Genomic DNA, 20,764 nt, shown 5'->3' with positions numbered 1-20,764 from the left:
GACTGGAAAAGTTAGAAATTCAAGCAATAAAGTTACCAAAAAAGGCCATTTGTTCATTTTTTTCTTCTATTCTTAGAGGTTTTCTGTTTTTTGTTTGTTTTTTATACTTCCCAGAAGCCATAACATTTCATAAAAATCCAAAATAGAATTTAATATTTTACAAGCATTTTGGTATGCCTGTATAGCAATTTACACAAAACTCTTTAAATCTGCAACCCAAAACTTGAAATATACCAGGAAAAAATGTATTGTTATTAATGAAAATGCCTTCACCAACAGGCTTTGCAGAAACTTCTTACTAAAATAAAAAAAAGTGATAAAATGAAGAGTAAAGACAACAAGAAACCAGTACTTTGAGTGAACTTTATTGGTGACTGATCCTTCTAAATGGGAAGGAGATCTTGACAAAAATGTTAAATCAGAGGCAGAAGGGCCAAATTTTATTACCAGAAGCTGCTTTTTTATTTATTTATAGTTTTCTAGAAGAGGTAAAAGCTTTCGGGTGAGTGTAGAGCACAGCTTTCTCTGCAGCAGGTATTAACAAACAGAAATAAACCTTTTTATTAAAAGAAAAGCACAACGGCAAATCAAGACATGTACATCAAATATACCAACAGTGTTCAAAATTATTCAGGACCCAAATCCTGACGTTAGCAGCAGTTCAGTTTGCAGCTATACTCTTCACATAAAACATTTCTCATTTAGGAGAAGTAACAGAAGAGCAGAATTCAAGATTTTGAGTTGGAACGAATCTTAATGTAATTTTTGGCCATGGGGGTCACATATTACCACAATGCAAAGTTATTTTTCATCCTCTCTAAGTGGATTTTCATTTCTCTAACATTTCAGAGTTTTAATGAGTGCTAAACAGAAACACATACATGAAAAGAAGCACAGTTGTTTGTCTTGGACATTTCATAAAATCTTCCAGAATTTGTTGCCAAGTTTTTCTTTAAAAACAAACAAAAAAGTGCAAACTCATGTATTTGACCTTCAACATTAAGTTTTAGCCTCGCCAGCTAAAAAATGTTGTGTTCCAGCAGAAACTGAGCGTTCAGTCTTCTGAGATTAAGTGTAACAATGGAAGGAATTTGTGATCTTTTCCAGATACGTTCAGAGAAGTCAGTAAATTCAGTTGAAAACATTGCCACTGACTCTTAAATAGACTTGTGCAATCAACCCACAAACATAAATTACAAACAACAATCACTCCCTCACAAATACACACAGAAATGTGATAAATAAACTAAATAAAATTGAAACAATGTACAGCAGATGGCTAATTTTACAAGAACACCAGACAGACGACGCTGAGGATTTTAGGTTTCTTTTCTCATTTAATAAAAGAGATAAAAGTCACTTCAAGTACTTGAATGTTGTTTTTCAGCCATGACCCTTTAAGAAATCTGCTACTATCGAGCTCAACCACTCAAAGGGGATGACAGCATCCATGCAGAGAGGGAAACAAACCCAAGAGTCACCATGTAGCTGCAACCCCACAGCCTTTCTTTTCAGTGGAAAGACCACAGCCACTCACTGCTGCCACCTACAGGCGGCAGACAAGAATGCATCTTCCTTCACAAGAACACAAACTCCTCACTGCTTTGTCTGATGTTGCCCCTGCCACGATTTTCTGGAGGCAGGATGTGAGGTGGAGGTCCAAAGTGGTTGCTGCTGTGAGCTTCAAGTCCATAGTCCTGCCCCCGCCCATCGACAAAAGTGAAAATGGGATACTTCTCCTTGGAGGATGAGAGAGCCTGGAAGGAAAGCAAAGTCAAAGACTTTAGTCACATAAGCATTGTTGATCAGATATACAAAAAGTGTATGTGATGCTCGGAAAGGGAAGAACCTTTTTTTTTATTATTATTATGTTAATATTAAAATTTACCAGAAAAATACAACACACCTTCCATGATGCTCACTGATCAAAAATAGAGCTAAAAGTTTTAGGATTTAGATCCGATTAGAAATTTCAATCAATCATTGACCAGATGCCAAAAGTTAAAAATATATTTTACATTTTTTTTCTTAATAAAAAAAACCAAACTAAACGCATTTATTTTAGCTTCATTGTTTAAGACATACAAGGAAAACAAAAATAATTTAAAGTATCACTCCAAGTACATGTTTTTTTTTTATTCATAAATTTGTTCCCATTGGTCTTAATAATGATTGTGCCATTTTTAGCCAAAACAAATTAAGACATATTTTCTGCAGAGCACCAGAAGCCCATTAGAAATTCACCTCTGGATTATGGGACAGGCTGTTGACATTTAAGTTAGATATGTTAATTTCCCATCAGCCTTTGGTTTATATAAATGAAGGCATACAGTTCCAAGAGAAAGTATGTGAACCCCTTGGAAGTAACTCAGTTTCTGTATGAAACCGACATATTTTTTTTCTTTTTAAAACAATCACGAGTTCAGTTTATACACAAAACCAAGTAATCCCAAAGGGTTCACATCTACTGCAAGTCAGAATTGTAGCGGAAAAGGGAGATTTTGGCCCGCCTATGGGGTTTGCTGCGTCACAACACATGCTTTTTCAATCCATGTCTTTTTATCTGCTCTTAATTCAACACAAATTGAATAAAGAAATATTCAGAAACACACTTTTAATCTTAAACTGTTTTATATATGTCCTCCGTTATGAGAAAAAAGCAACAAGAACATTTTAAAAACACCAAAGGAGTGTGTTGATAAACTGATGATAAATTGTATGCATTTCTTCTCATTTCTGAGGATCACAGTTAGGTTGAATCTGAATTCTTCCTCTACCACTCCAACTGTGTTCTGTGTTGCAGGTGAAACACATTTCTTCATGTGGTGTTAAACATAAGTAATGACCTGTTGTTTTTTCATGACCTTTTAAAGTTATAAATCAGATGTACATTTTCCTGGGTGGCAGCTACGCGTTAACATAGATGACTGAGTTTGAAGACACTATTTTTCTATAATTCTCCACTTGGAGGGCTAAATGTAGGGGTAGGGAGAAGCCGTAGGAAAATAATTAATATTCAGTCTCAGTGAAGCTCACCATGCCAACAACAGAACACAAGGACTCAAAGTCCTTCTTAGTCTTGGCGTAGAAGCCGACGGTGCAGCTGGGGTCCATGCGGTTGAAGGGCATTTTCTTTGGAGAGCTACAGTGAAACGACTGCAGAGAGAAACAAAAATGAGCCTCAGACAAGGTAAGGCCACCACAGGCACCAGTCTGTTTAGACAAAAGATTTACCGAGTGTTGAAATATAAAAATACAGATTTTGAGTTCTGTTGGCATTAGAGGAAGAGGTACCGTTTTTCTGAGGGCAAAATGTGATGTGACATGATGACAAACCTCCAATGAAAAGTTGGCTTGAGTGACATCAACGACTGGTTGGCAGTAATGGGGGTCCAGATACAACAGCTGCTCATCTGCCCAACAAAGACGAATTAAAGTTAAATATTTCCTCCTTTTACAAAGGAATAAAAAGCCTTAGTTTGTCTATAACTTCTGTGTGATCCATCTATAACTATAAAACAAGAGAAAGAAGATGGTTCCCACCTTGGAAACCAATGAAGTAAAGTGAATGTTTGGGTTTGCCACCAATAATTCCAATGCAGCAGTCGAGCCTTAGGATGTTCTGAAAGTCAAAAACAACATTTACAATTTGAGACTCGGGTTCTAACCTTCAGTGTGAGGTTTTCAGCAGGATAACAACACAGACCTTGACACATTCGATGTATGACGGGTTGAGGGCCTCCCCTCCGAGCCGGACCGGCACCAGGATGATGACAGACTTCCACGTCTGGCTGGAAGGATCAGCGGCTCTTTGACTTAGTGAGGGATCGCACAGTTGTAGCACGTCTTCTTTGTAGACTAAAGTCAACGTGGAACCAAGAACATCCTTAGTAGTGAAGTCCAACAGTGTCATCCTGACCTCAGATGTCTGAGATTCTCACCTGTGCAGTCCTGAGCCACATACACAGCCAAGCTCTGCCCAACAGATGTTTTTGCCACTGCTTTTCTGGAGACAATAAGCCCAAAAAACAAATGTTAACCTCTTTATTTGTATAAATAAAATTATTTTTCATCAAAATAAATGTTCTTACCGTAGTATGTGTGCCACTACTGAGGGGCCATACCAGTCTCCTGCTTTCTTTCCAGAACCTTTGCCGATATCCACCAGCTGATGAACACCGAAAGGTGCAGGAGGTTGATCTCCAAACCAGGTAACAAGTCTTTGGTGGGTGGGCTCTGCTAGCCGGTCCCTCGAAGACTCAGGTCTTTTTTTCTGGCTGTTTCTTAGAGCCTGGGAGGTTGAAAAAGATTTCTCAGGTGTGGTGGAGCCACGAGGAGAGCCAAAAGAAGGGATGGGAACCCCTGCAGCCCGCACTGGGGAGCGCGGTCGGAAGATCTCAAAGTCCACGTCGGTGAGCTGGTGAGCGTCTGGCCAAGTCCAATCTGCAAAATGAAAAAAAAAAGTGCTTACTTAATTCAAGGCAGGTTGATGGTTTGACAACAAACTTTCAAAATTCTCAAGCTAGAAGCTGACATAGAAGATTACAGATGATTCAGACTGAAGAGACAGTTCAAGCTTTATTGGTATCTTTATGAAACACCAGCAGAGATGATTGTGGGGAAAAAAGTCATGAAAAACGTGATCTAACTCTGGTATGTAAAAACAATAGACCACTCATGAAAAAATTGAGGATCTTCCAGATAAACATGCTAAAGAAGAATGGTTAGAAGATGCTGAGTTTGCAAGTGATAAATTTAATACTGAGATGTAACATGACGGGAACAGGGAAGTAAGACATTTCAGTTTCAATGATATAATGCAAACTAAAACAGGGGAACTCCTTGTGGAAATGTCCGAAATATGTGTAGAGACATTCCTCAGTATTTTAGAACAGCCTGATTAAGGATTTTATGAATTAAATAGATATTTTCCCTAAACCTAAGATACAAATGCACAAAACCGCCACAGCTGAACAGTTTTATGAAAGTAATCGCAGGTTCACACAGCATCCAGTCCCGCTCTAGTGCAGCCACCGCATCGGTCTAGCTAGATCTCTGTGATCAGGCTCTCATCCTCCATGGTGTTAAATAATCGATATGGTGCTCTACCACACACTTTGTGACTCTGTGTCAGTGAGAATGATGTAATGCTTACAACAGGGTAAAAAGAGCAACTACAGCAGAAAATTGGTTTTATTTTGAAAAAATGTACCAAATGCACTTAACACTCGGTCGCAGGATTTTCGGTTTAGGTCGTTTCATTTGCCCTAACTTCACAAAATGTGCTCTGGCTTACTCCAGAGTCCGGACAAAATTTGAAGCCAATGAAATGGATTTGGAGCGCCGGACAGAACAGTCTGTTACACAAAGACTGCGGCGGCTGCACCGGAGCTGGACTGGATGCAGTGTTGCCCCGGGCCAAAAGTGTGAGACACAAACCTCGTGGCATTAAGTGAAGCAGGAGTCCCTGTGCCAGCAGCATCTGCCCGCTGCGCAGCATGCAGCCCCAGCCACAATCGGTGGTCCAGGTGGAGCCTTCAAGTTGAGGAAACTCCCTTCTGTAGGTCAGCCAGATCCTGGAGACAAAATCCAGACGAAATCGCTCCACCTCATCTGTAAGCAACGTGGCAGAAAGATATCAGAGGTTATAAGAAGAGAGAAAAAGAGCATCTGCTACACAGTTTAAGTCATATTTTAGCTTTCAAAGCAGAGTTTCTGAAGTTGTTATAACAGAAATATAAGTAAAATTAGTTTATAAATTAGGGATGAACAGATTTTGTTAATTTATTTAACTGCACTTTTGCATCTGCTTCTTAGAATGAATCCAAAATGTTAATGCAAAGTCTTAACCACAAAGTATCCGAGAAAGTAAAACTGATCTTAAAGGATATTTCTATCTCATTTGAATGGATTGAATAGAAGAAATTATAAACATCTATTTAAATAGAACAAAAATAAGATCAAAATTAAAAAACTTAAAAAGCTAGTCTAATTTAAAAAAAATGACTTAAAACAGTTTTTCTTTAAAAGTTAAGTTGACCTCCAAACCTGCACCACCTACTGGGGAAAAACAGACACTACATCACCGTTGGCAGTGATACATAAATCCCATATTAAACCTAATTCCATTAAGTAACATTTCTTAACAACTCAACTAGATTTTTTATGCTTAGTACAAAGAAACTAATTATTTTTCTTTTAATTAAAATGCAGAGAAAATCAATTTAAACGACTTCAGTTCATCAAACAAATCACTGCAATCTCAGGAGTTGCAGCAATCACACTCTCTGTAGATAAAGTGCAGTAATTATTGAGCACAGCAGAAAAGCTACAGATAAATGTGTTTACCCTCGCTGTTGAGTAGATAGGTGTGTCCCAGAACAATAATGGGTGACGTTTTGTTGAAGGAAGTTTTAGTCTTAACAGTCCAGCCTGTGCAGACAACAAAAATATTGCAACTTTTGAAATGCACAAGAATTACAGGTTCTTATGCTCGTGTTTTTAATGGTTCTGTCCAACCTCCGTACCATATTTGACACTGTTCCACGCCGACATCAGTTTGGCCTTCAGTTTGTCCATCTCGTCGGGCTCTTCGGCCGCCTCTCTGCTGGTACTTGGGTTTGGGTGCGGCCTGAATCCGTGGCTGTTCTGCCATTCCAGAGCTTGCTGCCTCCGGCTCTCCACCGGCTCCTCCTGCATCACTCCGGCCACGAAGGACACCGTGTTGGGAGAGACCGAGTTCATGTTTCGGGCCTTTAAAGGTGCACTCTAATGCTCTTCATTGTGGCAACAAAAAAAAAATAGATCTGTAAAACAACAAAAAGAAGACGAGCAAAGCTTAAACAATCATTTACTTGTAAAATGGTCTACTTTTATAGAAAACATTAACTTATTAAATGTATTCATTGTTTTTTCTGGTTCAAACATACCAAAGCATCTGTTACAGAGGGGTTATAGTCTTAACTAACCCTAAAAGTAAACAAAGACTATTTAAAAGTGACCTTCAGTGAATTCAGACAAAATGACAAGTAATAAAACTTTATCCAATCAGATGTGACATAGAATAGTAAATATTTAAATTATACTGGCTGATCTATTTGGTCTGGTTGTATTATTATTTAAAGCAAGTTATTAATAAGATTGTAATTTGAACATTTACAAGCACGTGTTTTGGGTTATAATGAATACTATCATGTGTAAACAGGAGACATTAACTCCTCATTTCCCAACACATTTTAGATATTTAATCCGGCGAAAGAAATTTCAGTAGATAATACAGAACAGAACTGCATGTCCCCACAGGTTTAAGTAAAAGAATCAGAAAGAAAAAAAATATTACAATCATCATGTGATTGCCTTTCGCCAACCGGTCTTTCGGGATTGTGTAATCCTCGAGTCATCTGATGATTGGGTTTGAGGTTGAAACTCAGCGGTTACCGAACATTTGACACATCTCCCCAGAAAAAAAAGTAATCGTTCCCATTTTATGTTACTTTTAGCAAAACTCTTGGATATCATAAAATCAAATTCAGCTCTGAATGAAACATTAAATGGCCCAATACGTACCTGTGTTTGGTGAAATTAGGTAGGTCTGTCCTCTGTTACACTCATTTCCATGGTTCGGCTGAACAAGCTAACTCTAGCGCTAACGCCGGAGTTAGCTTAAAACATCCAAAAACGATGGACCACAACGTTTAGCGTACTTTTCCGATAAAGTATCACTAATGCCAGTGCTGTTGTCGTCCCCCCATTCCATGTGGTGACTAATATTGAAAAGAACCACCACAATGAAAGTATGTTCCTCTAAAACAGTTACCGCTTTAGCATATTCGTTTCGTTGCAGGAACTTCCTGTTCCTTTCGGCAAACTCACCGTTCAGATGAAACTCGATTGGCTGAAAGGATTTGTTCGAGTAAACTGATTGGCTACTTTTCGTTGGGAGGTGGGCCTTAAAACACGTAGTACGTAGAGCGTGTTCAATTAAGACAAGTGCTTTTCTTTCCACGAAGAAAATCAGGTTTATTTACCTGAGCTCTCCGGCACATAGTAAGCTTATGCAGTGATTGATGTCAAAACCTTTGTCTGACAAAACTCAGGAAGAGCCACAAAGTCTAACTTCACCTTTTAGAATAATGAGACTCTATTTGTATTCATGTTATTGCTACTATTATGATTAATGCAACGGAACTATTGTTTTTTTTTCATAAATAAAATACAAAGGGAGCATAGCCCTTTAAAAAAAGGAAGTATTTTAAAATTTTTGACGGAAGTTCACATGACTTAATTTCAAAATAAAAGATGTGTCACAAGATTATCTCAGTGCAGTATTTTGGTAGGAGATAGTCAAGTGTAATGTTGGAACTAAAAATAATAACTTTCTTCTAACAATTTTTTAAGTATTTTTTTGTTTTGTTTTTGGTTCAATACAACCCCCAAAAAATCTAACAAACTCAAATTAATTAGAGCTAATTAGATGACCCTTGCTATGTTTTTTAAAAACAAGGTGAACCTGAAATAATTCAATTTGTTCAAAAATAAAAAAAAATCCACTTAACATTCCGATGCACCTTAATTCTGTTGGACAGGAAGTTCAGAGATTTGAATTGTAACCCCTTCTATAGTTTTTTTAAATTGACATATTCAAGGTCATAAAACATATGGTCATAAATTATAAGGAAACTTTATTTATTACATTTTTTGTTGTTGCTGTTTCTTCTTCTTGTTATGCTTAGTGTTTTAAAAATAAAAATCATAATAATAATAAAAAAAAACAAAACAAGAGACTTAATGAAATATTCTTGGATAAGGTGGATATATGTATATGCATCGGCTCAGTTTAGAAAAATACAAATTTTAATGAATCTTTTACATATTATAACCCTACTCGTGGGTAGATTTTACTGGGAATCCAAATTTATGGCTATAAACTGGGAGAAAATCAGAAGTATCAATTAAAATACCTACATTTTTTATTATGTTTAAGTAATTTTGGCTAGATTTGTTCTGGATATCGACCAGTTGTTTACTATTTGTGGATCACAAGAGGAGACAATTTGTCATTTGTTTGTGAATTATATATTTTGAAGTGATGTTTGAAATTATTTTAGCCCTAAATCTGGAAAAAGAATCAAACTTTCAGAAAAAGACATACTATTCCACTTTATTTTCGTAACACAACTGATTTTGTTTTTGGGGAAATTTAATTTTCAATTTTTTGTTTTAAACCCTGTAGCTCATCGTATTTTTATTTTTTATTTTTTGTTATGTGATGCATTTGCACTGTGGATGTATTTATATTTGCCTTTTTTCTTTCTTTTTCTCTGTCATTCATACTTCTTTTATATGTTGATTATAAATAAAGTTTAAAAAAACAAGAGGCAAAAAAAACAAAAAAAGTGACATTATGAAAATATAGGAATATTTATGAGCCATTTCCTCACACATCAAAGCCGTAAAACTTGGAGTTAAAACACCATATAAGGAATGAAGCGTTGACAAACCGTGCAAAATTTTGTCACACAATAAACACGTCATTTTCTGTTGTTGAATCTAGAACAGGGGTTTACAAACCTTTTGCAGCTCTCTCATCTCTCCATTGTCAGCTTTAAAAAAACTTAATTACTAAAAATTTAAACAAATACTGACTTTGTGGGTATGTTTAATGTGTTTTAATTCATTAGATTGTGTGGTTGTTTAGTTTTAGTATATCCTTAAAGCAAAGATTTCTATCTTTTGCTAAATGGCAACGTCCTTAAACTATATAAAGGCATTTACAGCACAGGAAAAAAAATGATTGTACACTAATGTTGTTATATGTGTGTTTGGTAGATAAAGGATAACAAAGTACCAAAGTCTATTATTAAAGAGAAATAAGAAAAGTCAGCAGATGACTCATGAGAAAAACCTCAACTTGGTGTTCGTGCAATTTTTTTTTTCCAAGTTAATCTGCAGCAGCATTAATTTGACTTAGGGTGTATTTTATTTTGAAAGGAACTTGTAATGCTATCAAAAGAAAAATAAATTAAAATGGTTATAAAAAGAAAAATAAAAACAGTCATTTATTGTAAATATTTAAAAGCCACCTTTTATAAATAAATGGTTTAATAGCCACCACAACCTAAATGAAATGTGTCTGAACAGTGAAGTGGGACTTTGTGGCTCTTTTATCATTAAAGGTTACAGCCCCCTGGTCTAGATTTATCATTTAATTCTGCTTTGTTGCTTTTGGACAGCAGGAAAAGAGCATTAGAATAAATAAAAACATCTGAGACAGTACGTCTTGGAAGATATTTTAGAGCTTTATTCCACATACTGCACTTTAGGGGCAGATTTACTACACTGGGCACATTAGCAAGTGGACGCAAATCAAAAATAGCACCAATGGGAGTGTTCAGTTGTGAATGGCAAGATTTGAAAACTGTATTGATCAACAAACAGAGACTCAGGCAACTCATTTCAGCACGGACCAAAACAGGTGTGATGTATATAACGGGATTGGATTGCAAACAAGCCGACCTGCTGATGAGCAAAAGCTGGTAATGCATCAACAACACAGGATGTTTCCAATTAAAATAAAACATGTACTTACTGACTGTAAAGTAAAGCAGTTGACATGCAGACTGTCTGATTTGATTTACAATTTCCTTTGAAATTATTTATTAGTAAAGTTATTAAACATGAGAACAGGCAGCATACAAAAAATGACTTTATGACCAGCTGTTCCTGTAGTTTGCCTATTTGGCAACAAGGTATTATTCTTGCTTTTAGGGAAAATACATAGCAACCTCTAATTAAGTCTTCAATAATAGAACACTTGACCAATGTACAGGCCTAATGATTACGTCGATTAAAAGTAGTATGGCTTGGCAGTCATGTTTCAATCTATCTGTAACAGGAAGTATAAAGCAAGAGCTAAGCTAAATAATTTTGTTTTTTATGCAGAAAAAACAATATTATAGGCAGTGACCCATTAAAAACAGCATTGAAAAAGTCAATCAAATAAGCCCTATTCATTATTTATTTTTTTACCCATGACCACAGCATGCAGCAGGGTGTAAAAATCCCTGTACCTGTTTCTTACAGGCCTCACCTTTCCATTGCACCGTATAAATGAATACTGACAGCCACTTCTAAACACTAAGATGGAAACTGTATGAAGTGTAATGACATAGTAGTAAATCTGTCCCCTATTTCTGTGTTTGAATCACATTTATCACAAAAGAAAAAAAAAATCCCCAAGTGGTACATAAAAAAAAAACAAAAACACCTTTGAGTGAGCAGAAAGTGTGGAATGTTTTTCATATTTGGATTTTTGTGTTCCCTTTAAGAATCCATACTTGATAGCAATCACTAAAATGTAAGTAGAACCAACAATAAAGGTCTTTTTCTTTCAAATAAAGTGCAAGTAGACTACTCCTTCTGACAGTAAAGACAACATAAAAACATTTATAGCTAACAAAAAAAATGGACTTCATATTATTTTAGATAATTGGAGCTGACCTGATACTTTCATCATTATATAAAGATCTAAGAAAGATTCATCATTAAGAAACATATTCCCTGTTCTAATTAACAGTCACACGAAGAACACAATAGATATTTCATGGAGTACAGTTTATATTTACTGCAAATATAATGTAGTTGAAACACAAATGCATAATCAGTCAGCCTGTATGAGGTAACTGATTTGTCCAAGTTTGTAATGACACTGTGAACCACTAGAGGGCAGTGCATCACTGTGTTCTGCTGGAGCCTGGTTACATCTAAAAAAACTCAAACTCTTTAGAGAAATCAAGCAATTGAAAATATAAAATCTAATTAATTTATGAAAATTTTAGCATGAGAAATGTCATTTTAGTTAATTTTAGGATTCATTTACTACCTGTTATCAGATGCATGTAAGAACCTAAGATTCCAACTTCCATTTATTTTATATAGAAATCTGTCTTGATGAGCTAACATAAGGCTAACATTTGAGGTTTCTATAAAACAGGCAATATACTTTTGTCTTTTGTGTACACATTAAAGACCCACTCTGATGAGAAATTTAGGTGTTTTTTTTTACTAAAAAAATCGAGGACATGTACTAAGAAAATTAAACTTACAATAGGATTTCTGAGTAATCCTTATAGAAATTGTTGTAAATCAGGAGCAGACGGAAATATTCTGTTTGTATTTGTGATGTATAAAATGCACTGCAAGCTGGAAGGCTGGATAGCTCCAATCTGGGTCGCCATTTTTGTTGCATCAGTAATGTTAGTTTGGGGATGTGAGGGGCAAACACGGGAAGTGTGTAAACAAAGGGATGATAGGAAGTAGGGGCAGGCTTACTCTGCACCAACAAATTTGAGGTGCATTTTTAGTGAACTACTTCCACTCTGCAAAAAATATGTTCAAGAAAATTATACTTTTTTTGTTGCTGAAAACTGCATAATTGTAATTAAAAGACCAATGAGAACACTTTGAAAACAGATCAAAAGATAATCAGAGTGAGACTTTATGGGCAGTTGACTTTTATATGGGCCATGTTGCCACCATGTCACTCCTTTTTTCTGTTTTTAACATAAAATATGGTTAACAAGAACCGGAGTAATGACAGTATTGGACTGTATTTGCTTCTGTAATGAAAAATGTCCCTAAAACAGATTTGTACAACCATAAACATTTGAGTTGATTGACACATTCAGTAAGGACAGTGAATATTTGAGGACTTTTATAATTTCAGTGTAAATTGACCAATTTTCAGACTTGTAAAATTACAATTTTTGATCCTAAAAAAACCAAAAAACCAAAAAATAGCTCGGGATGCAGAGAATGACGCCCTCCTGTAACCACCAGACCCACATGTCCGTCCGTACCTGAACACCTTAAAACGACTTGCATAAGTTATGCGTTATGTACAGTGGATAGATACAAACTACATGGTAAAGATGAGACACGGAAGATAAAATGTCAGGTAAATATCTGTCAGTGAGTGATGACTGATCACCTTCATCCATTGCCACACTGAGAACTCGACCAGCTAAAGTTGCTAAACCTAACCGCCATTTAATGGATAACTCTTTATTTTAACAATAACTATGTAATTGTTACACTTTATTACTATAAGCTCTCTCAAAGCCCTTCGATAAATAAATGATGATGTATGCTACATCCATGAGTGTCTTCCTGCTTAAACCAACACTCCACTTCATTTGTGCTTGAAACAAGTTCTACTGTCTCTAATGCAGTGCAGAGGATTTTAACTGCATTTTTAATGTTTTGGTACGACCTACTTCCTGGTCATACTGGTCCCTTAAAAAAGGCACTGCTATAAACACGCCCTCAAACAAACTTGTCCCCCGAACACATGGATTACAACAGGAGTTGGGATTAAAATGCATGGAAATCAGCCGCTGACACTGCCGCCTCCTGAGGCGGCGAGGGGCGGCGAGGGGGGGTTCGTGGCGGCCTTCCTGCGAGTGAGAGATAAGCGCTTCGCCTCCGCTGAGGGATGCAGCCTTCGAGAATCATCGGAAATAGACACAATCGAGATAAAAACACACATTTGCACACAATCCTACTTTTTTTGCCACATTTACAGACGTAGAGCCTGCTTTGGCGATGTCTGACCATTTCACCCAGAAACCGTGAACCGTTGGATAAAATCCTGCAAATTTCACACCGATGCTGCATGTAATCCTTGATGCAAATATGAGAACTTGACATTGATAAGCTGTAAAAAAGAGAAAGGCCTGATTTGGAGATAGAGTGACAGATTTGGTATTCACAGTTTTCAGCATGTTTTGATCAGTAAAGCACTTTTTTCACCTGTTCTGCATCCATGACATGCGTTCACACCCACCCTCACAAATACATCTGATAAAGTGTTAAACATAAAGAGTCCTTTCAATAAATTATTCATGATAGAAAACCTGCAAGTCCCCCTTACAATATGTACTTTGCACCCTTTTCAAGTTCTATTCATTAAATTAATTTTGAATTAATAAATACCACTTTATATACTCTGAAACTGGAATGTACACTGCTTTAAGTGCTTCCAAAAAGGCTTTTTGTCACACTAAAGTCTGTTTAAAAACCCAGAGGGGGGGGGTCACATTTTGCTGCTACTTGCTGCAGTTTTTTCAAGCGGCGACCCTGCAGGATTCTGGGTTGTCGCTGCTGCTCCAGCAGCTCCTCGACCTCCAGACGGAGTGTCTGATTTTCCTGCGACGCCTCCCTGCTTCTCCAAAGTCTGCTGTTCTTTGCTCTTGGCCCCCTCCTGAGAGCCCAGCTTGATTGGCCCCAGGACATTTTTGGCCACCGTGGTCAGCTGGCTGACGAAGCTGGTCTTTTCGCCCGGGGAAACGGGCCGCGACTTGCAGAGGGAGGGTCCGCAGAGGGATGGCGTGACCGCTGTAGGAGACGGGGAGGGAGAAGGAGAATGCTCCTCCACCACCTCCAAGCGACACTTGTCCTCCCAGTCCAGTGTGCCCCTGTAGCAGTTGACCGAGCCCAGCCCCTGCCTCACTTTGCTCAGCGAGAGCGGCTGCCCGTGGGAGGGAACGACGGGAGCCAGGACCCGAGCGGAGAGTTTGGGACTTTTGCTCCCCAGCTCAGAAGTTCTCGTGTCGCTGCTGTCCCCGGTACCTGACGCTTTAAAAGTTTTGTTCATGCTCAGATGAGCTGCTGTTCCCGCTGAGCTGATGCCAGCAGACTTATCTGGAGCAGGAGAGCTCTTGCTCAAGGCGGCCGCCACTAAGCTAGACCTACTTTTGACGTCTCCATCCTGTTTTGGTCCAAGTTTGTCCCCCAAAAGCTCCTCTGGAAGATTTTTACTGTTAGATAAACTCCTGGCTGTCTTTGATTCTTGCTGAGGTATGTCAGCCTTACTCAGAGAAATTTTCTCCGGGCCGTTCTGTCCTCCTAAACCTCCCGTGGTTTTGAACGGGCTGCTCGGAGTTACAGCTTCTGAACTTACTCTGGAACTTTGAGGGTTGAAACTCCTCTCACTTCCAAGAGACTTTCTTGTCAGAGGCGATTGAAGTTCTGCTCCTCCAGCTTGAGCTTTACCAGCCCCGGTGTCCCTTTCTTTTTCCCGCTCCCTCCCTCTTTCCCTCTCCTCCCTGTCTCTTCCAGCCAGCAGCGTCTCCCTACTGAGAGGAGACTCCTGCCTGCCGAGTCTCCTCACCGGTTTGAGCACGCCTGTCTCTGGGGCATTGAAGGATGAGGTCAGGGGGGGCGCATTAGGAGGTAAATTTTCTCCCTCTGTCTCCAGTAGGCTTTGGAGGCCGAGCTCGCAGAGGAAGGCGTCCTTGCGGTACTCGGAGTGCTGCACCTCCAGGCTGTGTTTCCTCAGCAGACCTCCGAGACCGCCCGTTGAACTGGACTGGGTGAGCGGCGAGCCCAACTTCTCTGCTGACTGCACCCGTTTGAGGAGAGGGGATCGTGGCGGCTCGGCGCTCTTCGGCCTTGGGCGAACCACCGGCGGGGAAGAGTGGAGCTTGACAGGGAAGGACTGTGTGGTGTTGGAGCTCCCTATGGTGTGGCCTGGCAATGGCGGCGGGGAGGATTGGGTTGGGGACGGCGTGTGGGCCAGCGGGGACAGAGGGATGTTCCCAGCGGATTTGCATCGGGCAGAGCGGTACTGACGATGGAGTTTCGGGGAGAGGCCGTGCAACGAGCTGGGCCTCATGTGCTGAGAGGGAGAGGGGGAGTTTGGAGTGCTGGAGGCTGGAGAGCTGCTCTGAGAGGAAGCGCCTGAAGAACAGAAGAGCAAAACACACATTTGATCTTCATATACAAGATGGTGACCACGTTTCTCTTTTCACATCTCAGTTATAAACCTCCACCAAACGTACCCAGGTATGGCGGCTCAGGGTTGGAACGGTAACCCTGAGTCGGGGATCGAGCAGACAGGCTGTGAGTGGGAGAGCCGGGAAGACTTTCACTGGAGGACAGAGAGCGATTCAAAGAAGACAGACTCCGGCTGGTGTGGAGAAGGTTGGACTGCTTCGTGATCTTACGGAACAAGGAGCTGCGCTTCTTACTGTACAGCAGACACAGAGAGAAGAGAGAAAAGTAAATAAAAAAGACATGACAGCGTCTTAAAGTCCTATTACAATCATCTCTTGATCTACCGTAAAAACGCTCCCAGTGGTCTTTTTCTCGGACAGAAGCAGTAGTGAACCTGCCCTCATTTCCCATTATCCCTTTGTTTAAACTAGGGGTGTCAAACAAACCAGATGGCTTAATCTGGCCCAGTTGTGAAGAGAAAAAAATATAAGGATGTTGAAAAAAATGCCCAATCCTGTGGTGAGTTATGGTTCTTTAAAGGGTAACCAAACAGGGAAGGTGGAGGTTGATTCCATCCACAGCCAAAATGTGAAAATCCAGTTACAGGAGTGGGGCTGCTACCATTACCGGAGCTGCAGATCATGACCTGGGAATAACATGGTCTGAGCAATCCCGAAATTCAACTGTAATACCTGTTTCAACCTGTAGGGGACAGCACTAGGGGTGAAAGTAGATCTTTTGTTTTGCTGGTGTCTGGTACTATTGCTCCATGCAGCTATTTGTCTGCTGATTGTAGATTTTACAACTTTTCTTTTTTGAACGGTACCTTCTCATCTACTCCTGATTCACAATGATTTGAATTAAAAAATACTCAGAAATGCGTTTTGAGCTTATTTATCTTCATAGAGGTCCTCCATCATGAGAAAAAAGGCAAAAAGAAAATCTTAAAAACACCAAAAACACAATTTTTATTGATTAATTACATTTCAGTTAGGTTGGTAGAAGAAGCCCTTACCTGTCCTGTCCCTCCTTCCCCATCGCCCTTTTGTTTCGGCGAGCCATCTTACACTTGTAGCTGGCCTTACGGGCAGGGCCCACTTTAATGGAGGTGTTCTCAAAAGGAGTGGTTGTCACCGTCACCTTGTTACCACTCTGTAAAAATCACATAGATGAAATAGAAAAATGATCTTTAAAGGTCACAATAGTTTTTTTTCAACTCCAACCTGAATGGGAGTGTTCATTCTCACCTTAAGAATTAGCTCTACTACTTCAGTGTGGACCAGACCATGAACGGGTTCTCCATTGACATGAGTGATGAGGTCACCTGCACACAGGCCGGCCTCCTGGGCGGGGCCTCCGTCCTCCACGTGCTGCCAGTACAAACCAAGACGTCAGAACAATTAGTGTTTTGTTTCTGGACATGGGCCCATTTTTTCCAAAAGAAAATAAATACATTTATTTTGTGAAAGTAACACTCTTTAGCTAACTTAATGTAATCAAAAGTTATAAAACTCAAGCTCTCCATCTTTAATTGTGTTTCTCAATCTATTAAAAAATCTATTTTGCTGTATCAATTTATTTAACCAAATAATCAAAATAAAATGAACCCCTTTAAGTGTCAACAAACAAGTGAATAAAACTAAAATACATGTCTCATTCACTTTAGGATTATATTAGAAGCCTTTGCCGACACTGAGGGTGTTTTGTGTTCATTTTGTCTTTTCTTCTTGATCTATGATCAGATTTACATACATTTTTTAAGTTTTTTTATTTTATTTTAAATCAAGTAAAGAGCTGAATCCCATTTAAGATTAGTAACATTTTTGAAGAATAGTCCTCTGAAACGTATTCTTATTTTTATAAGCTGCTATACTTCCTAAGTAGAATCCCTATGTTGATGTAAAGTGATCATATTTGGTAAAATCTGATTCCATAAATGAAGTTTCCAGAAAACAATTATTGTTTTTGTGTCACCATTTAAATCCAACCATTAAAAATTAATTAATTAATCAATTAGCTTATTTTATATTATTTATTTTGGCTAACAGCAGTTTGTGTTACAAAGAATGAAAAACCTGTACAAAAAATATCAATTTATTTAGAAATCTCTTTTTTTGTCATTATAAAATGTCTTTTCTTGTATTTTTTAGTGGATAAAACGATAAAGTGTCACCAGCAGTCAGTCACACATCTGAGTGAGAAAAAGAGCATCTGACCATCTGATGGAGCATTAAGCAGCAATCAGCAGAAAATCATTAGATTTAAACCATTAGATTAAAAACATAAACTTAGAAAACTGAGTTTTTGGAATAAGGCTCTTACCCAAACAATATGGTGCACGCTGTAGACATCACTGTCTCCGATGTAAACCCTGATGGCCCTGAGAGTGAAGCCGTACTTCTTTCCTGAGCGATGGATCGTGATGGGGGAGCGCAGCACACTGACTGCTGGGAAAAAGTCTCTGCTGGGTGAAGAGTCGCGTGATGAAGGGTTGGAGGTAAAAGAGCGGGGGGACATGGGGCTGGCCAGCGGAGAGAAGCCCCCATGCTGCTCCACTGGAAGCATAGAAGAGATGATTGAATGAGTCAGAAATCTTTCATCTGTTAATGGATCAGAGTTTTTGCTGCGTCTCACCTGATGGGATGATAACAGACAGAGTGGTGGCGGAAGCAGACTTGATGACTTTATTTCCGGATCTGGAGTTGCGTTTCTCTCCATCACTGGATAAGTGTTGGTGGCGAGCTCGGCGGAGGACCAGGTCGTTGGCGGCTCGGGGACCCAGAGAGTCATACAGAGGAGTCATGACGTCACGGCTAGCAGCTGCAGGACCAGGAGATACAGCATAGACAGAGATTACTATTTGAATATCCAAAAATTAACTTAAACTGTGAAGATAAAGCACCTTAAAGACCCACTCTGATCATCTTTTGATCTATTTTTCATCAGAAAATGCCAGTAGAATATGTTAAAAACACTATTTTTGTCATCAGAGTGGATCTTTAAAGGCTAATAAATGTGAGGATAGAACTACTAAGAACCAATCTGACTCAGCATAAATTCAGAGCTGAATGAGGGTTTACTTTGTCCCATCCTCACATTTATTCTCCTCGCCTGAGTGCGTACCTGCTCCGTTGATCTCCTTGGGACTGGCTCGCTGCTCCAGCAGGCTGGGTGATGGAACCATAGTCCCATCCAGCGATGTCCCTCTGATTCTCATGGCGTTCTGACGGGAGTGAACGTCTGAGTCACCTTCCAGAGGTGAGGCAAAGCGGTGGGTATCCATCAAAGCTGAGAAACGGCGCCTGGCACCGAGAGGAGGGCTCGCATCTCCTTCCATGTGGAGAGACTCTGAACAGGACAGCCGCTTCCTGCAAAGGAACGTCCTGCATGACTTTCACTGAGTATTAATCTTGAGTTCTTAATGGGCTTTTTACTGAGATACAGTGTTTTACTTTAGCTTTAAGTGGAGAAAATCAATGTCTTTAAAAGCCATATTAATATTTTCTTTATTCTTTAGGGCTTTCAGCCTAATTCATAGGTTACAATTGACTCATTTATGAATTTTAGTTTGTTTGGCAAGAATTTCTTACAAATAGTACTCATTTTTATTGCAGTTTAAGTCCATAAATGTATTTATAACACTATATTTTCCATTCTAATCAAATGTATTGACTTGTATTTCTAATACAGCTAATAAAAACTGTAAAAGGTTGTTGGAAAGGTTAAGAAAATCTAAATTTTCAAAATAAAAGAGTGAGAACCCTTAAAGAAGGAAGAAAGTATCAACGGACTTTCTTATCATAATCATAGTGAGGATTTCATCTTGAAAACAATCAAATGAAAATGAAGTTACAGTATGTGGAATGATGATTAGTGTTTTTTTTTAACTTATACATCAGTTATGTGCATAAAAAGTAAACCACATCAACAAGGATTCAAAACTGAGAGAGGAGTTTCTACTTCCAGATTCACTTCTGAACTTCTGATGAAATCGGATGAAAGTCTGTCTTATAAAAAAAAAAAAAAAACAGAAAAAATGGCTGCATTATTCAATAATACATATAAAAAATTTAATTTTGACAGCTTTGCTGTTGTTAAGTTGCTTTTCCACCAAAGTGTTGTTATTTTTCCCTAGTAGGTGAAAGAATGTTTTTACATTGGGAAGCAGTTAGAAACAACACCTCAAAAACACATGCCTATAAAACACTTCTCACATCTCAGGGGATCCGGTCCTCCAGCTTTTGTCCCTCATCCCAAAGCTGCCCAGGCTCTCTCTCTTGGTCATTTTGTCCTCTCGTGCTCCCTTGTGCTCCCGACGTGACACGGAGGTTGTCGCTTTTTGCTCCAGCTGTGAAAGATGCTCCATGCTGCTGTAGACCTGCAGGAGGGCACAGATGGTCCATTAACTATTCTGCCTTAAAGGTTTTGTTGCATTCATCTGTCTTGGGAAAGTGTGCCTATGTGCTGGTCTTTGTAAACTAAATGGAACTAAAAGATTATGATCTGATAAAGTTGGACTGTATGAGATCAAGTCTAAAGTGACTCTATTCACTGCAAAAAAAGCCTCTTAGAAAGTCAAGTTGTGGCAGATTTTCTTTAAATAAGCAAAATAATCTGCCAACAAGCTAAAAGAATTCTTATTTTGGAAAAAAAAATCTGGTCAAAAAGATATGTTTTCTCAAACTAAGACTATTGAAACATGTTACAAGTAAGGTTACTTTTCTTGAAAGACAGAAAATAAAAAAAAATTTCTTCAAACAAGGATCATTTGACCTTTTTAAGATCCATCTTTTTGTATTGTTGATGCAGATTCATCCTGCTTTTGGACCAGTGCCGGACTTAGCAGTTTGGGGGCCTCAGGTAAACAATAACACGGGGCCCTCTTAAGTGTTTATATTCATTATTTTAGTCAGGTTTTACAACAGTAGGGAAAATAAACAAAAATACTTAAACAATTAAAAGGAAAAATTCTCAAAATTATCACTTTCTT

The 20,764-nt window shown here is 38.7% G+C and overlaps 2 protein-coding genes across 8 annotated transcripts in view; both read right to left on the bottom strand.

The window, feature by feature from the left end:
• Positions 1-349: 349 nt before the first annotated feature.
• On the bottom strand, positions 350-7,920 carry atg4da (autophagy related 4D, cysteine peptidase a). Of its 2 annotated transcripts, none has more exons than XM_024290156.2 (11): positions 7,567-7,920; positions 6,528-6,776; positions 6,349-6,432; positions 5,440-5,613; positions 4,092-4,443; positions 3,942-4,006; positions 3,707-3,858; positions 3,544-3,622; positions 3,337-3,413; positions 3,037-3,156; positions 350-1,757 (listed from the first exon to the last, which is right to left on the bottom strand). In XM_024290156.2, the coding sequence occupies exons 2-11, from the start codon at positions 6,742-6,744 to the stop codon at positions 1,578-1,580; spliced, it is 1,500 nt and encodes a 499-aa protein (XP_024145924.1). In that variant the 5' UTR covers positions 6,745-6,776; positions 7,567-7,920; the 3' UTR covers positions 350-1,577. The 2 variants fall into 2 exon arrangements, with proteins under 2 accessions (XP_024145924.1, XP_024145923.1); XM_024290155.2 differs by having other exon boundaries at positions 6,528-6,806; positions 7,567-7,919.
• Positions 7,921-10,277: 2,357 nt separating this feature from the next.
• The window catches only part of mast1a (microtubule associated serine/threonine kinase 1a), an 87,375-nt gene continuing 76,888 nt past the window's right edge, over positions 10,278-20,764 (bottom strand). For all 6 annotated transcript variants that reach the window (XM_036213311.1, XM_036213316.1, XM_036213318.1 and 3 more), the window contains 8 exons: positions 19,989-20,152; positions 18,898-19,142; positions 18,409-18,594; positions 18,097-18,329; positions 17,022-17,144; positions 16,790-16,926; positions 15,840-16,027; positions 10,278-15,738 (listed from right to left, as the gene is read on the bottom strand). In XM_036213311.1, the coding sequence (XP_036069204.1) occupies positions 14,093-15,738; positions 15,840-16,027; positions 16,790-16,926; positions 17,022-17,144; positions 18,097-18,329; positions 18,409-18,594; positions 18,898-19,142; positions 19,989-20,152 (2,922 nt within the window). In that variant the 3' untranslated portion in view covers positions 10,278-14,092. The remainder of the gene's footprint in view (positions 15,739-15,839; positions 16,028-16,789; positions 16,927-17,021; positions 17,145-18,096; positions 18,330-18,408; positions 18,595-18,897; positions 19,143-19,988; positions 20,153-20,764) is intronic.

Source organism: Oryzias melastigma, linkage group LG1 (genome assembly GCF_002922805.2).
Source record: "Oryzias melastigma strain HK-1 linkage group LG1, ASM292280v2, whole genome shotgun sequence".
NCBI classification, from domain to species: Eukaryota; Metazoa; Chordata; class Actinopteri; order Beloniformes; family Adrianichthyidae; genus Oryzias; species Oryzias melastigma.
The sequence above is the reverse complement of the archived record's forward strand: the minus strand, read 5'-3'. Positions and strand labels throughout refer to the sequence as shown.